This window comes from Podarcis gaigeae, assembly GCF_964106915.1.
Source record: "Podarcis gaigeae genome assembly, chromosome: 1".
In the NCBI taxonomy this organism is placed as follows: domain Eukaryota; kingdom Metazoa; phylum Chordata; class Lepidosauria; order Squamata; family Lacertidae; genus Podarcis; species Podarcis gaigeae.
Genome location: NC_139678.1, coordinates 28,369,792 through 28,384,682, shown reverse-complemented (window position 1 = coordinate 28,384,682; position 14,891 = coordinate 28,369,792). Strand labels below are relative to the sequence as shown.

Here is a 14,891-nt window from a genome sequence, read left to right as displayed (position 1 = left end):
TGAGGGCCACCCAACCCCATTGCAACACAGAAATCTAACAATCCTGGGAGATCAGCAAGTGTGGTCATCTTTGCTTAAGATCTGGAATAGCTGCTGATTATTGCTATGCTTTTATGTGTCTTTGGGTTGGCAGTGGGGGGGACAGGGTGCAGGCTTCTCATTAGGAAAGGTGAGAGCCTACATCCTGGGAGGAAAGTGACTTGTATTAATTTGCTGTCATTTTTTTTTAAAAGAAAAACAAACAAAGCAAGCAGCCATGCTCTGAGTTGCTGCTTCTGTTTTGCGTTTTGTCTTTCTCTTTTTCTCCTTGCTCCTCATTCTTTTAGCGAAGAGGAAGCCCAAGCTCCTGTGAACGTCGAAGAGAAATCTGTTTAATTAATGTCAAACAATGTATGCCTTTTAAGGAAGAGATGATGAGATTGCTGTGCTCATATTGGGTCTCTGAGGGTTTGTCCGTCCAAGAGCAGAATCTTGACGAGAAAAGCAGCTGGTTCATGAGAACTCTTTTAAGTGGGGAAGCACTGCTTTCCAAGGATTATACTTTTGCCCTGGAAGCTTTGCATTTTCACAGGGCTCTCCATTCCGTTTTGATTTGTTCTGAGGCAAGGTAAAGCTCCTTCTAAGAAAAAAAAAGGATATAAAGAGACTATTCCTTTATGATGGATGGAACAAGACACTTCCTTGTTTCCTCCTTGAAGGGGTCCCCCATTAGAATAGAGATCAAATGAACCAGCACATTTGATGGCAACACCACATACTCCTTCAGCCCTTTTGATGTCTCTCCCCAGCTCCTACAAGTATCTCTTGCCCAATATATTATGCACATATAAGAAGAGTAAATGAGAGAAAAACTAAAGGGCTTGCCCTGGGAAGCCCAGGCACAGTTGTGCTCGCTGCTAAGTGGCCCCTGATTGGTTGGGATCATGCCGTGTAGGAGAATTAAATGGCACCAGAGAAGTGGGAGGGAGAAGGAACGCAGTGGCCTCGTTTGCACATAATGTTGGGCCAAACTATGGCTGGTCATGAATGAGTAAGGGGGCTGGTGCCTGCAGAGAAAATTGCAACTGCTTCAGTTCTCTCCCAGCCCTGATGCTGTGCTACCCAGACCCAGACCCAGACCATGATTTGACTTAGCATTACTTGTGAACCTGAGCTCGTGGTTTTCCCACCCTAAACAAACCACAAGCAGTCCACCAAGAACAAACCTTGTTCCAGGGAAAGGGGAATCTGCACCTTGGGGTGCCACAATAGAGAAGCCTATGCCACCACCCAACAAGCCGATCCCAGTGGCGAGACAACAAGAAGAGCACCCTTTGCCTCATTTTGCTAGCTACAAGATTCGTGACAGCTAATATGGGACACAGTGTCTAGATGGCTTTGATTCAGAGCTGAGCTTCTGCATCACTAAGTGGACACATGAGAGCTTCAGAGATAAACCAGTGCAAGCATGCCTATATATTCTGAAATGAATACATCAATCAAGCTCTTTAAGTTTGGTAAATCATTCCAGACTCACACGTCTGAACCCATATCCATTTCATCCCAATGATATGATATACCATTATTTGTATGCTGCACATTTTCTATTTGCCCCCGCCCCCAAGTAATTCATTGTATCCAACTCAAATAAGTGTTGAGATACTCGTACCTCTCTCCACCACCTAGGAGAGCTTGTCCTTGGATACTGATCTTTCCTGATATTCAGGTTATACTTTCTCAGCTTTCCCTTGTTAACACCTTCCTACTGATACAAGATTGCTTGAACCAGAGAGCCTGGGTATAGTGAGATAAGTGCCTGGCTTTTATTTTGCATTTCCTCGCCTTTGTGCATCTGTCAGACCTTTCGTCTTATTTCAATGCAATTTTGCAAAAGCATTAAACACCCAGGTGAAAGTGCTCAAGTCTCCCTTGTTTAATTGGCACTTCAGTGCAGTTCTTGCCAAGGTCTTCTTTGCGTGTTGAACTGGGTCCTGCTGTAGCAAGCTAAATGCACTTTAATTGTTTGTGATGTATTACGGATTCCAACCTGACTGCCGTGCTGGTTACTAAGAATATGCTAGACAATTTCAGCGGCTTGGTAACTTGCAAATCCTGCCGAGTAAGAAGACCAAATATGCCCTGCTAGCAAATTTGCCTCCAGTTGAACTGATAGGTTCCTGCTAGCATGGGGGGGAAATTTACATGGTTATGATGATTAATAAACATAATAGGATCTGAGCAGTAGAATTCTGAGCATCCCGAAAAGCGCCCCATCAGAACTACTGTACTCAGCAGAAGGCCTGTAATGGAACGTCGGGTATCCATGAAATAGGAAAATTAAAATTCTGGGGAAGAATAGGCTAGCAGATAGTAATTCTGTTTGGGCATTTCTGGGTCTCTTTACTTTCCAAAAGAACAGGCTTTTGTGGAGGTCAATTGCTTTATTAAGCAATTTGCATTATTAAGCAATTGCTTAATAAGTTCCCAGTCTTTGTAGAGAACAGGGCTAAAAATAAATAAAGGGCTATCATCTTTATTTACTAGAGATTACACGCAAGAGAACAAAGGGATGGTGATGAATTGGGGGGAAGGTATCAAACTGTGTGTGTCCTGTGTGTTATTTCAGGTGGAAATTGTTTTATCATTTGATTCATATTCTCAGACTGCTGGATTAACAGAACAAATAGGAGGTTTGCTTGTCACAAAGGAGTTCATGACCGCATTCAGAGATTCATTGGTGTTAATTTAAATGGCAGAAGTATTAGATGTTTTCATTGTCAGAGTTGACGCAGGTGGCGCTGTGGGTTAAAGCCTCAGCGCCTAGGACTTGCCGATCGAAAGGTCGGCGGTTCGAATCCCTGCGGCGGGGTGCGCTCCCGCTGCTCGGTCCCAGCGCCTGCCAACCTAGCAGTTCGAAAGCACCTCCGGGTGCAAGTAGATAAATAGGGACCGCTTACCAGCGGGAAGGTAAACGGCGTTTCCGTGTGCGGCTCTGGCTCGCCAGAGCAGCGATGTCACGCTGGCCACGTGACCCGGAAGTGTCTCTGGACAGCGCTGGCCCCTGGCCTCTTAAGTGAGATGGGCGCACAACCCCAGAGTCTGTCAAGACTGGCCCGTACGGGCAGGGGTACCTTTACCTTTACCTTTACCTTCCTTATATATTTTGTCTCTGCATATATTTAATTGGAGTCTCTTAGAAGTTGGTGGTTTGTGGTTGCTTCTGCCATTACAGTCTGCTCCTCATACACCAGACACTCAAATGCAAACTCATTTTGTCCATTATGACACATGACTGGTACAAGCAATTGTTCTGGTGCTAGCAAAAATGACTAGCGGCAGTTTCCTGCAACTCAGTCTGGATTAACTGAATTCTAAAGATGCAATCATATGCATGCTTATTTAAAAAGAAATCCCACCATTTTCAATGGTAACTACCATAATTTATAGGGCTTATGAGTTACAATGTAGGGTGGATATATATTGTTTACAAGGATTCTGATTTGTGATATGCCCCTACAGGGAACATCCATTAGGTGCCCCACCCTAGAATATCCTTTCACAGATACACAAAACAGTGCATGTCTTCATGTCAAATTCCATCTTGCTGGGCACTTAAGTGCCGTGACAGACCAATCATTATAATTGGGTGTAATTAGCACTCATGGGGACTCTGATATGCACCGTGTGCAGCCAAGTGGCTCTTGGGAAGATGTGTGAGTATTTTCCATAGTTTGTCTTCTCACAACCTGCAGTGAGTAGAAGGAATGCAATTTTTAAAAGCGATCCTTAAATTCTTCCATTTGTGAGATGAACAAAAGCCTTTGTTGAGTAGATTCTATTTTTCATTTTAAAGTGGCTTTCTTCCAGTTTGCCTATAGCATTAACCACATTCCTAAGTGACTCAGTCCACCTAACAAGCACACTTAGGGAAGAGCTAGACATGCTGCTCAACACAGGGCTGAAAATGGCAGCCTCATGTCTCCCTCTCCTTACAATGCTTAGACAGACAGAATTTCATTTCTCTGCATTTCTCTGCCCTGCCAGTGATGTGCACAAAGGGAAATGCATGATGTGACAATGCCATGCCATGAGCAATTTGCCTAAATGCTCAGGGAAGAGATGGGAGAACTTGGCACTGTCTACTGTTTTAGGCAGCAGTTGCAGGTCAAGCATCACAGTCTACTTCTACCACGAATGTTACTAGTGAAAAATGTCCTGGGGCAAAGGGCACATGCAAGGTATTGCAAGTGGGAACAGCTCGTCCGATGCTTTAGAGTCACACTGCCAGCCATCTGTTTCATGCACTGATTTGCACCATGTAATGTTGTGAGCTGGCATAATAAAAAATGTAGTAGCTTACTAATAATTGAGGACAGAAGATCGTTGAGGGCTCCGTCATTCAAAGAGGACTGTTTGAATTACCTGCACATCGAGAGAAGCCCTGTTAATTCATTATTAGAGACAGCACTAATTAATACAAAGAGATGGTTTGTGTTATTGTGGCAAGCAGACACAGTGTAAATATTGCAGAAGTCTTACGCCCACCGCAGTAGAATCTAGGAACAATCTTGAGGCTAGGCAATGGAAGACATTGCAAAATGATGAAGCCTGTATAGCAACAGTTACAAAGAGTAATGGGAAGTGTTTAAGAGGCATAAAGGTGCTAATCATAGGAAATGGATTAGGGACACAAAAAAGGCAAAGCAGCTGAAGGAAATTGGAGTACAAAATGGCAATGATAAGTATTGAAACGAGATATGCTGTTTTGGGAGGGGGGAAGGCTAGGTAAGAATGTGAGAAGAACTATGCTGGATCAGACCTACTTGACCTAGTTCAGCATGTGATTTCCTCCTCTGGGATGCCCCAAAGCAGGTCATGAAGGGAACAAATCCTGCTGTGTTGTTATTCTCCTACTCAGCAATTGGTATTCAGTGACACAGGCTGCATTCAAATGGCAGTTTGTTCCATTTTCATGATGTTTCTCTAACAGTTAAGTTCGGAATTATATTTGAGTTTTCATACAGCATAAAAGCCACTTCTCATTTCTGTGTTATTTGATTCCAGGAAAAAATAATAATATGGAAACAAGCACCAAATATGCACTATATTCCACAATACTTCCGGAAGTGGCTTTCACATCATGTGAAAACTCAAATATAATGTGGAAAATAACAGTTTGGGAATGCCCTGAAATGAATTGGGACTTAATTCCAGTTAAACATTCAAAATATTGAGCTGTTCATGAGTCTTATTTTCTCGGCCGAATATTCTGGCCTCTTGCAAAGCTTTGAGAAAAGGAAGTCATCCCCCACCTTTCTATATCAGTCATTGGAAGGCAAGTTATTTCTCCAGATCATGCACTGAACAACCACACCTTATCTCCATGTGCAGCTATCTGGTTGATTCCCATGGATGTATTGTTAACTGAATTGGGTTTTTTGTTTTTCTTTAGAAGCAGCACATCTTCTGATATTGCTCTGACTTGTGTTAGTGATAATGAAATCATGGGTGCATGATAAAACCTACTAGCTGTCTTTATTGCAAATGCTTCTTGTCTTTAGTTGGAGATGTGCACCTGAAGCACAGCTTAACTAAATGGGTACGGCAAAGCCTATCACCTCTGATTTATCTTTCCCTAAAAGGAAGTACCACTTATCTGTTTGTGGTTCCCTTGTTAATCCCATGTACGTTCACTTAGGATAACCAGAAGTAGCATGAATATTCATTTCAACAGTGCTTGGAAGGCGTTTATTCTATTCTAAAAGGCCATAATAATCTGCATAGCAAATGCACTTTAAGGCAAAAGCAGAAAAGTCTACATTCACTGATAGGATTGGCTGCTGGTCAGAGGTTTGATGGACTTGGCAAATGTATATCCTCCTCCCCAATTAAAGCCTTTCTGGTCTTCCTTCCCTCCAGCTAAGGGAAGTTATATGGCAGATTCACCAGTCAGGAGCTGCAAACTATAATATGCCAGGCTCTGTGGGAAGATTTTAATGTACATTTTAGAGATGTGGAGTGAATTTCAATGCAAAAGAAGCCTAACTGGGTTGTTCATCACAATATATAAAAGGCTTTTAGAGACGATGCATTATCTGCCTTGTGCTATTATGCAATAGAGTCTGAAAATGTTCATGCATATCTCTTTAGCGTTTGCTTTGTTATTAATTCATTTTGTTCACAACTTTAATTCAGGGTGACACAGCCCTCACCCCACCCCCTAGGCCTTGGACTTCATCACTCTCACAAATGGAATATCGTAGTTAGACACAGTGTTATCTCCTATAATTGCAATGCTACTGCAACTGGGTAGGCTAACTCGTAGATTTCTCTTGTTCTGTTTTGAAGCTGGTGCCACATATATATTTGGGAAAAGTGGAGGCCTCATCCTTTACACCTGGCCAGCAAATGACAGGCCCAGCACGAGGACGGACCGCCTTGCTGTCGGGTTCAGCACAACAGTGAAAGATGGCATCTTGGTTCGGATTGACAGTGCGCCTGGCCTTACTGACTTCCTGCAGCTTCACATAGTGAGTACAAGACTCTTATCCTTCCTGTACGCCTCACTTCCTCTGCTGGCTTTGCTCTATTTTCTACAAACCAGGAGTCTTAGTAAAAGACAAAAAAAACAACCCCTAGACCTCTAATTGGCCCAAAGTACAGCACATAGGAATAAATACACAATATCCGAGCCATGCAGAGAATTTGTGATTGGATTGAATTGAATACTGCCATTTCCCCACAGTTATCGTAATTCTTTATAAAGTGTTATAACTGTGCGCATCAGCCTAAAGTTGCTGTACTAGTTGGGGGTTTGATTTGGTTTACTTGTTTTTGGTTATTCTTTTTTCTTTTTAAAGGTATATACCACCTTTCCACAGTTTGGTGCTCACTCCATGGAAAGGCTTTGCATATTTTAGAGCCTTGGCAGCTGGTGCCTATAGAGTTGGTGGGTGTGTTTGCAATGGCTGCTGCCCATATATTGAGTTGTAATGACAAGATTGGCAAAAACAACCTACATGGTCTGTTATTTAGATTAAGACTTCAGTGATATTTCTTTGAAATCAGCAAGTGGCCTAAAATGGTTTTGATATAAAATCCTGATTTGGTAACGTGTGTACAGTGTGTTGGACCTAGCGGCACAGCGGCAATATATACTGTTTATTGTTTATCCAATGAGATCGATTTCTTCTTTGTCCTAATCTATCAGATGAGAGCAATTGCAACAAATCTGGTTTTATGTGCAACAGAATCCTATATAGTCTCAGCTTGGTTGGGTGATAAATCATGGCTTCATACTGGATTCCCAGTGAGCTGCATATCTGAGCAGTGAGGGTGCCATCTTAGTTGGACAAATTTAAGGTTGATTTGTTAGCAGTACTATACATGTTTTAACTCATAAGTAAAATGCACTGAATCAATTGGCCCTTACTCCCAGGTAAGTGTGCACAGGATTGCAACCCTAATTCATGTAGCCTCATGTAGATAAGCATGTTATCAGTGTATCCCTTTATCATGATGTTGTGCTGCTATATGTGCATAATGCACCTATTATGCTTATAGAATCATAGAACTGTACAGTTGGAAGGGCATGGTTTATTTTGAGGCAGAAGGCAACCAAATAACCTAAGCCCATTAATTTTGATGGGTTTATTCTGAGGATCCCACCAGTGAGGTTTTGCAGAGCTTAGTTGCTCACAGCAGCTGCAGCAGAAAGTGGGGGCCCAAATCAGGCCCAGCAGATCCTGGACTGGTTCAGCCCTCCCTCCTCCCCACATGTGTCCTGCCTGCATGTTTGGTGGGTAGTGATAAGCTGACTCAGCCAGCAGAACTGAGCAGAGGGATACCTCCAATCAAATACCCTCCCCAGCCCAGCATAAAGAGTTCATCCCACATCTCTGCCAGTTGGGTATCATCCCATATGTTTCATGCTATTATACCAATAGTTCTTATTAATTTATTCTAGGTGTATACTCTGCTTTTCAAGGCAAAAGGCCTTCACAAAGCAGCTTACAATATAGCTAAGCTTGTACGAGCACAATTTAAAGACAATAAAAAATCAATTAAGAAACAGTTCTCTAGCCGCCTCTCTTCCAGTTCTTTGCCTAAAAATAGATTTTCCCTAGGCTTAGATTACAGTGCTGTAGAAAGAATTTAGAGAAGAACGTGGATGGAACACAAGAAATATCAAAGAGGCTAAAAAGGAGGGCAGAGCCTGCCAGGCGAATCACAACAATGAAGGATAGGTTTCTGCTGTAAAAGTAATAAACCTGAAAATGGGTTGGCACATTCAGCAGGCACCATTGTCCAGAATATTTGTGATGCCTCCGCAGGAGCACCTCTGTCTCTGCCTAACCCATGGGACCAGTTTGGATCAGGTCTGGGAGAGCCACATCATCCAATGTGCAGAGTGGGGAGCAAGTGTACAGAACTCTTCTCCCTACATGCCATCCCTGCATGTGGCAGCCACCATGTTCCCATCGTTCACAGGTATAAAGTGATGAGATCCGGATAGATATCAACTAAATATGATGCTGGCTTTCCAACTCACGTTGGACATCCCTCCTCGATAACCTCCCTCTTGACATCTTGCAGACAGCTCCGGGGAATCGCCGGACGTTTATTACCACATAATTTCCTTATTTGCATACTGGTTGAGGGGAATACAAAAAGGTATCTTATTAATTTCTTTTGTAGATGTAATTTATGGAAAATCCATTTGGACTCATTTTTTAATTATGAGCCCTTTAGACACTCTGGAGATTTATGTGCTCAGGCATCTGTTTTGTATGACAAGAATCTATAACCTCTGAAACCTTTTCCCTGCTGATTTACAGTGCAGATGTGAGTGAGCTGGCAGCCCAGGGAAAATGAATGGCGCACCCTCCAGAATCATGCGGCTCATGAATTTCTAGGCATTTATGTTGTGCAGGGCTGAATCTAGAAGAGAGAGAAAGGAGAGAAGGAGAGATGGGGGCGGGGAGAGAGTCAACTGCTTGGTGCCACAGAGAAGGCTTCTGGTGCATTTGGGTGGCACAGCCTTTTGGGATTGTAAAGAATAGGGGCAATGGGTAGACAGCAAGGTTTCAACTGGGGACCAGGGCATCTGCCCATGCCCTCACCTTACCTCACCACAGCTGCCACCTTGTGATTTACAGCATGTAAAAATGCTCATTGAGAGTAAACAGAGAGTGAGCGGGACAGCTGTGGCTTATGATGGATATTGTGCTGCTGATGTCTACAGGGAGAGATAAATCACCTGCCTGTGCAGCGAAGCTTTATTTTGCTGTCTTTCATTTGGGTATTTATTGCAAACTATCAGTGCAGCCCTATCTTATCCCCAGTAGAGTTATAAAAGAAGTCGATTGGCTCCAATTCCACAGATGGCTTGGGAGGGCAGGTGAAGCTTGAGGGTGGGAGTAGCCACTTTTAGCTCCTGTAATGCAGCCGATGCAAGAAAATTCCCTTGGTCTTCTGTGTGACTAGATGGAAAGGAGAACTGGAATCCTAGGTGGCAAGGAGATGCCTATAAGATGGAATTTCATTCTTTAGGGGGGAAGCTGTGTGCTTTAAATGTATGTGTCATCATACATTTAAAGCACACAGCTTCACCCCTAAAGAATAATGGGAAATGTAGTTTACCCCTCACAGAGCTACAATTCCAATTATCCTTAGCTAACTACAATTCCCAGGATTCTTTGGGGGGAAGTATGTGGTGCGACAGAGAGAGAGACCTGGGAATTAGCTGAAGGCAGGAAGTGGGGCCTGTTTCTGGGGTTCAGACAGTTTGCTGCCTGGTAAAGCGTGTTCTCTAATTAAAAATGAGAGTGCGTGTTGTGGTGTGGGCCGCCGGGCCAGCCCTATTGTTGCCAGGCAGGTTAATGGTTGTTGCCTGGTACTTGGATTGGATAACTGGGTTGCTGGGGCAAATTATATGTTGCAAATTTGGTGGGTGGGACCATAGTCTTTAAATATTGGGGCACTCTGGTTTCTCTTTCTCTTTTGCAGAGTGCATCGGATCACCCGATGACCTAGAACAGTTTACATGTCTGAAACTAACCCAAACTGTGACTGAGTGTTGAGACACAGTGATAGTTTTTAGAGTCAGCCAGTGGAATAAAAGAAACATTCAAGAGAAATCAATATATTCTGCTTGAGTGATAATGAGCTATATAAGAACAGCATGGAAGTGCCTATGTTAATATTCTATTTTTAATAATGTGACATTCAGGAAAATAGTATGTTGATGCTTATGGTTGTTTGCTTCCATGAGTTTAAGAGCTTTTTGATTTTGTTAGTCAGCTGTGTGAATAGAGTTGGCCTACTGAGGATACTTCAGCCTGCATTAGGGTTGCTATCTATTTTTTCTGACCCTACTCATTCACCCTTAGGAGCAACCCATAAATTTGGCAGGTTATATCTCTCCTGGCATGGAGATCAGGCTGGGAGCTAGGTGCACACAGCCCCCAATGTTATTCTTTGTAGCTAAGGCTGTTTGCCATTATGCCACTTCACATTGTCTTGCTGACCCTCCAAACAAGCCTGAATCCCATCTTTGTTGACGCTAGTACACCAGGTGTATAGCTCAGTGCAGCAGTGCAAGAAATAACTCTGTGACGCCCTGTAGCTAAAGATGATGGATTTCTGATCCCCAGCTGCATTCAACCAGCATGGAGGCTCAGTGCACTGATATGGGGATTCATTAACCACCCACTCAACAGACATCATATGCTTAAATCCTTGTGCTTCCAACTGCTGAATGCTGAAAACTTCTTAATGCTACTTTGATGGATATATAGCAAAAGAAACTCTAAGACTGAATTGCCACCAAGGGAAAAACTGGTCTGTTGGGCTAGTAGCTTGTGAGGCGGAGGGTTCAGGTCTGGGAGCAATGCTGGAATTTCTCCTCCCTTGGGCAAATGTGATCGGTTACTAATGGGTGGGGGAGGAATGGGTGGCTAATAATTCTGTGTAATGGTATTGAATAACACTGGCAAATCAACAAGGATCTTTTACTGGCCTGCTGGTTAGCTGCATTTATGTCTCTGGGAACCTCTCTCTCTCTCTCTCTCTCTCTCTCTCTCTCTCTCTCTCTCTCTGTGTGTGTGTGTGTGTGTGTGTGTGATTTATTTATCAATGCATCTGTGTCCTAGGAAAAACCATACCTGTTGATTTCTGTCTGATGCTAGAGTTTCCATATAGCAGCTCTTTTAGGAAAGTACCAGTTTGCTTAGAAGTATAATGTCAAGAATTATATTGTCTAGGAATCCTTTCTAACCCAGGATAAACTCAGCAATTGGAGGGAGGGAGTTGGGGGGATTGGTGGAAAATGACAAATTCTTACTAGCAACCCAGAAGTTGCAAGATCATAAAGGAGAGAAAGAGCACATTTTCTCACTGCTAAAAATCGTGGCGGGGGGAGAGATGAGGTAACATATGGGTAATTCTATCCCATGTGGTAACCACAGATATTTGTTGAACATACTAAACTGCTATCATGCAGAAGCTATTGGGATCATTCTCTCTTATCACATTAGCCAGTTCTCTTACAGTACAAAGCAAGCTGTGGAGGTGTTAAGCTTACACCTTTGCTGTAAAGTAATTGTATGTAAACTGCATGCTAAAATACAGTTCTGAAAGCAGTGCTGAAAAATTCCATTGACTTCATTTGGGCTGTATGAATGTATCTGGATTGCGGCCAGAAATATTCAGGATAAGTGTATGCTTACCCCTGGCTTCCTCTCTTGCACTTGCACAAATAATTGCCCACAAAGAGAAACAGAATTAAATTTGACTAGAATCAAAGCTTCTAGCTTCTTAGGTTTTAGTCACCACCTGCATTGCAGCATCCCCAAAAATCAAAATCCCAGCCTCATTGCTAGTGGATGGCAGCAGGGTGCAGCAATAATTCAGTGACCACTTAAGCACCGAAAGCTGCCTTTTAGAGGAAATTAAATAGGGCAATTATTAGTTTAATTTACCCCTGGCTTGATGTCTGATGTGCCCATTGCATCAAAGGTTAACCGCAGCTTGATGCAATGTCAGACTGCATTGAAATTGTTCCAGGCCCTGATTAACTATTAAATGTGTTTTTTAAAGGCAGACTAATAGCATTAATTACTAAAAGGAGGTAAATGAAGTTCAGTCACATTAAAATCATAATATATTTACACAATGTCTTTCTTCCCATAGGGTCCTTAAAGTACTTTGCAAAGAACAAGTCCAAGGGATCCCTCTTCACTAAGATGCCATCACATTTGCAGCTCTTTAGTAACATGCAAAGAGTGGCATTTTAAAATATTATCTAATTAATCCCCACAACGTCTCTACCAGAGAGATAAATATGAGTATTGTGTCTTGTCAGAAAGACAGAGAAAAGCGTGGTTTATGCGCACAGAGAGCAGTGAATTAGATCGTTGAAAGTGTGCATGTAAATGGATTTACACTGCCGTGATTTTTGATGTGCACATCACATGGATGTTTGTATGCACTGATGTGGTCAAATCATGGCACAATGAGGGGATTACATTAGTGATGACACATGAAGAGCCTGCATCTTACACTAACCACTTGAGTGTGTGCATACACATGATCCTAACATTTCTGCTATTTTGAGTACCCCCAGCTAACATCATCACCCACTGCCTGGTCCTCGTATTGCAGGGAGGGGCCTCAAAACCACACACACATACCAGATTTCACACACTAAACAATGGCAGAGAATGGAATTGTTTGTTCACAGGAATAGAGATATGGAGTCTATGCAACTGAAGCTATCATATAACTCAAGCTGCCATTCCATGTTACAAGTACCCGCTATGTCCCACATTCATCTAACTCACTGGATACAACCCTTAGTTTATTTCACAGTGCAGCCTACAGCCCATGCTATCACACCTGTTTTTGCACAGGTAACCTGATCTGCAACTTCCAGTGCATTCCCCCCCTCCAAGGTTTGTTTCCCACTGTCTCCTGAGTTTTAGAGCACTGCAAATTTGTAAATTCTACAAGGAAGGCTCAAGCAGTATGTGGACCGAGAACTCCCAGAAGTGCAAGCTGGATTTAGAAGAGGCAGAGGAACCAGAGACCAAATTGCAAACATGCGCTGGATTATGGAGAAAGCTAGAGAGTTCCAGAAAGACATCTACTTCTGCTTCATTGACTATGCAAAAGCCTTTGACTGTGTCGACCACGGCAAACTATGGCAAGTTCTTAAAGAAATGGGAGTGCCAGATCACCTCATCTGTCTCCTGGGAAATCTCTATGTGGGACAAGAAGCTACAGTTAGAACTGGATATGGAACAACTGATTGGTTCAAAATTGGGAAAGGAGTACGACAAGGCTGTATTTTGTCTCCCTGCTTATTTAACTTATATGCAGAATTCATCATGCGAAAGGCTGGGCTGGATGAATCCCTAGCCGGAATTAAGATTGCCGGAAGAAATATCAACAACCTCAGATATGCAGATGACACAACCTTGATGGCAGAAAGTGAGGAGGAATTAAAGAACCTTTTAATGAGGGTGAAAGAGGAGAGCGCAAAATATGGTCTGAAGCTCAACATCCAAAAAACGAAGATCATGGCCACTGGTCCCATCACCTCCTGGCAAATAGAAGGGGAAGAAATGGAGGTAGTGAGAGATTTTACTTTCTTGGGCTCAATGATCACTGCAGATGGTGACAGCAGCCACGAAATTAAAAGACGCCTGCTTCTTGGGAGAAGGGCAATGACAGGCCTAGACAGCATCTTGAGAAGTAGAGACATCACCTTGCCAACAAAGGTTCGTATAGTTAAAGCTATGGTTTTCCCAGTAGTGATGTATGGAAGTGAGAGCTGGACCATAAAGAAGGCTGATGGCCGAAGAATTGATGCTTTTGAATTATGGTGCTGGAGGAGACTCTTGAGAGTCCCATGGACTGCAAGAAGATCAAACCTCTCCATACTGAAGGAAATCAACCCTGAGTGCTCACTGGAAGGACAGATCGTGAAGCTGAGGCTCCAGTACTTTGGCCACCTCATGAGAAGAGAAGACTCCCTGGAGAAGACTCTGATGTTGGGAAAGATGGAGGGCACAAGGAGAAGGGGACGGCAGAGGACGAGATGGTTGGATAGTGTTTTCGAGGTTACCAGCATGAGTTTGACCAAACTGCGGGAGGCAGTGGAGGACAGAGGTGCCTGGCGTTCTCTGGTCCATGGGGTCACGAAGAGTCGGACACGACTAAACGACTAAACAACAACAACACTATCCTGCTATAGTCCTACCTAGCCTATGATTTTAAGGGCCCACAATTTGGGGGGAAATGAGACTAGACACTGTTGCAAAACTCCCTACAGAAGTGATCGGGGCAACCTGCCAGAGGAATCCTTTGAGGATAAGCAAAGCCTTTTGCCCACCATAGAGGGAGATTAGCTCAGCAGAGATTTGAGCCTTGTTTGCTTGCATACATAGGCAACAGCTTAATTAAACCTACCTATTTAAAGTGGTGAAAACCTTCTCATAAAACCCTCTTATTTAGTTGAAGTCTGACATTTTTGTGAAGCTGAAATCTTTTCTTAATTGAAACGAGGTAAATGGAAATAATCCTTTCTTAATCCAAGAGGAGGTTGCTCTGCAGAGGTTTCGGCTGCTTTAATAAAATTGATTTACAATTCACATTCCCAGCTGAATAGGTGCAACTGTTTTTGTAGGGGTGTGTGTGTGTGTGGACAAACAACACAGAAAGGAACAAGACCTGGCTTCACATCAGCTCCTTTGGGATGACATTGCTGTCCTTGGAGATCTTTCAGACAAATATATATATAGGGACAAAAGCAGGATTTGCTTAGCGAGGGAGATCTTTTGGGATCACAGCCTGGGGTGGTATAATTTGCACTAAGAGCCACCCCTCCTTTAGTCAACATCACAATATAT

General features: G+C 43.0%; 1 protein-coding gene across 32 annotated transcripts in view; it reads left to right on the top strand.

Moving 5' to 3' along the window:
- Window positions 1-14,891, top strand: part of NRXN3 (neurexin 3) — a 1,202,656-nt gene that overhangs the window by 872,573 nt on the left and 315,192 nt on the right. For all 32 annotated transcript variants that reach the window (XM_083730619.1, XM_083730616.1, XM_083730611.1 and 29 more), the window contains one exon: window positions 6,328-6,509. In XM_083730619.1, the coding sequence (XP_083586745.1) occupies window positions 6,328-6,509 (182 nt within the window). The remainder of the gene's footprint in view (window positions 1-6,327; window positions 6,510-14,891) is intronic.